Source organism: Cornus florida, unplaced genomic scaffold (assembly GCF_030987335.1).
Source record: "Cornus florida cultivar Cherokee Brave unplaced genomic scaffold, ASM3098733v1 CherokeeBrave_3.0.0_Hap2_Chr01, whole genome shotgun sequence".
Classification (NCBI taxonomy): domain Eukaryota; kingdom Viridiplantae; phylum Streptophyta; class Magnoliopsida; order Cornales; family Cornaceae; genus Cornus; species Cornus florida.
In genome coordinates this window covers 57,970,132-57,973,087 of record NW_026775571.1, presented here as the reverse complement: position 1 = coordinate 57,973,087, position 2,956 = coordinate 57,970,132, and the positions used below count along the sequence as shown (strand labels likewise).

At 35.9% G+C, this 2,956-nt stretch overlaps 1 protein-coding gene across 1 annotated transcript; it reads left to right on the top strand.

The window, feature by feature from the left end:
- Window positions 1-2,078: 2,078 nt before the first annotated feature.
- Window positions 2,079-2,729, top strand: LOC132272915 (F-box protein At3g07870-like). Its single transcript, XM_059773982.1, has one exon. The coding sequence runs from the start codon at window positions 2,079-2,081 to the stop codon at window positions 2,727-2,729; it is 651 nt and encodes a 216-aa protein (XP_059629965.1).
- Window positions 2,730-2,956: the final 227 nt, after the last annotated feature.

Genomic DNA, 2,956 nt, shown 5'->3' with positions numbered 1-2,956 from the left:
ATTAACCAAGTTGCAAATTCACTTAGCAAGTAATCACATAAGCCGCAGAGCAAGTTCATGTGTCACATGGCATATTTGAATCCAATTTAGGTTAAATCTCATAGCATGTTATCTCAAAAGTAAAATACCCCTTAGGAACTACAACCTAAGCTCTGATACCAAAAATTGTCGCGCCTCAATTCTATAGGGCGTGATTAGTGAGGTTTAAACGGAGAATGGAAAAGCAATCCTCATCTAGAAGAAAATATGCACAGTTTATAATAAAAAATTTATTTTAATCAAAATGTGGCAAACTAAAATTCTTTAAAAATTAGACTCAAAGAGTAACGTGACCAAGTCACTCCCAATAGCTGAGGCTTGGCCAACGAAATTAGTTTTTAGATTAAAATATGACCATATTGGTTGAGCAAAAACTGACATTGTGACGAACTTTGGTCTTAAAAAAAAAATTGAGAAGAATTTTAGAAAGTAAACTCATGAGAGTCTAAAGCTGGAAATTTTGATTGCCTTCCCGACATCGGAGTGGCCTAGCGAGGGTGAGAACTTTAGCCCTAGTGCCTCATGAAGCATCAGATCTCAAGTTCGAGCCTTTGGGTAAACAATTTTCGGAAAGAGGGTGTGTGAGTATCAACTAGGAATAAATAAATAAATTCATTTCAGAAAAAAAAAAAAAAATGATACATTACTAGAAAAAAGTTCTACAAAAAATTATGCAAAAAATTAATTTGAAAAAAAAGTTTTACAAATAATTATTTCACCTAAGGTGTCAAATTATATTGAGTCGTCCCTAAGTGTGTGTTTCTTACCAATGAAAAAAAAATTCTCATAATTGAGTTTATTTTTGTTTAGTAATTTCGTAAAGACTATAAATTATTGGAAAAAAATTCTACAAAACCTATGCAAAAGATTTATTTGAAAAAAAGTGTTACAAAGAATTATTTAGCCTAAGGTCTCAAATTATATTGAGCGGTCCCTAGGTGTTTGTGAGAGTGGTGTGTGTTTCTTGTCAATGAAAAAAAATATTCTCATAATTGAGTTTATTTTTGTTTAGTAATTTCGTAAAGAGTATAACTACTAAATTTGTCAATAATGATATCAACTCAAAATTCATAAATAGGTTTATTAGTCATATTAATATTATCTTATAAAAATCACTTAAAATTATTAAAAATTCATTTTTATTGAATTATGATGTAAAAAATCGGGCATCAATATCTTTAAGCAATATGTGCGTAGCTAAAAAAATATTTCTCAACTTTGTTATACTAATGAGGCAAATTTGGTTAGGGTTAGGGTTAGGGGTGCAAGTTGAGCGACCTCAACCTAGCCTAGTCCCAACCCGAACTCAACCTGAAGTTGGGTTGAGTCGGCCCGATGTCAGCTCAAGGGTCTCATTTTATTTTAAAATTAAATATAAAAAATTCCTTTTGTTTGTTATTGAATAAACTTTTATTTCCAAATTATTCTAGAAGGAACCCTAAAACAACTTATATAGGAAGCCCTAACGCAAGCCCCAAGACGAAACTAAAATATTTTGAACAAAAAATAAGAAAGGGAGAGAGAAAAGGCAGTCAACTGAACACGAGACCAACCCGAATACGGCTGGGTTATTCAACCTGATTTAAGCACAATTTGTAAATTTAGAAGTTAAAGTCCCAAAAATTATAGGCTGGGTTTGGGTTGGGCCGGATTGGCCCGCCAAAGTTGGGTTGGTTGTTCAGCAAAACCCTACTGCGGATTAAAGTACGGAGAGAGCTTTCGCGACGCTTTAACAAAGTTAGGATTTTTGTTTGTTGATTTTTTTTTTTTCTCTCTTTCAAGCGAGGAATTGAAAAAAAAAAATGTCAGAATTCCTACCTAATGATGTGTTGATCGATGTCCTAGCGAGACTACCGGTAAAAACACTCGTTCGGTGCGCTTGTGTCTGCAAATCATGGTACTCTTTGGTCACAAACCCTAGTTTCATCACCACACACCTCAATCGATCATCTGCTGCCAACAACAACCATCTTCTAATTCAAATACGCACTAGCTATCGCACTTTAAGCCATTACTCACTTCTACGTTGCGAAAACGAAATGCTTTGTGATTATGCAGAGCTCGAGTTTCCACTGGATGTCAATATAGACCCTTATCTAAGTACAATCCATGGCTGCAATGGGATCGTGTGCATTATTTCCTATGATTGGGCCAGTCAACAGGAGATACAGGACATCTATCTCTGGAATCCATCAATTCATAAGGTGATTTCCCTTCCCCCTGTCATCGATGCTTGTATGTGTAACATTGGGTTCGGCTTCGATTCCGAGACTGAGGACTACAAGGTTGTCAGGATTGAATATTTCAACGGACCTAATTTTGATCAAAATCCTCCCGAGGTTGAGATTTTCAATCTGAGCACAGGCACATGGCAGAACATCAGCCATTTGAATCTTCCATATACCATTTGCAAGGATGCTGCCCAGGCTTATGTGAAAGGGGCTACACATTGGCTTGCCAGGGATATGAGAAGTACTAGGAGTAGGAGCAATCTGTTCGTCTTGATCGTGTCATTCCACTTGGTTGATGAGGTATTTGGCGAGATCATGCTGCCCAATAGTGATGACTGGTTGAATAATGCTCGTGGTGCCAATTTTCAAGAATCACTCTCTAATTTGTGTCGATGTTGGTATCGGAGGATGTTGGTATTGGAGGCACTAGGGGTAGCAATTCATATTCGCGGGTCGTAATATCGTGTCAACTTAAGGGCATTATACTAAACAGCTCAACCCGAATATGACTTATTTAATAATCGTGTCAGGAACTCTTAACACTAACATGACCTATTTATTAAACGGGTTACGTGTCAGGAACTCTTAACATCAACATGACCGGTTTATTAAACAGGTTACATGTGTAACCCGTTAAATGACCTATTTACAAAAAAATATACATATATATATCTTATTTAAATTAT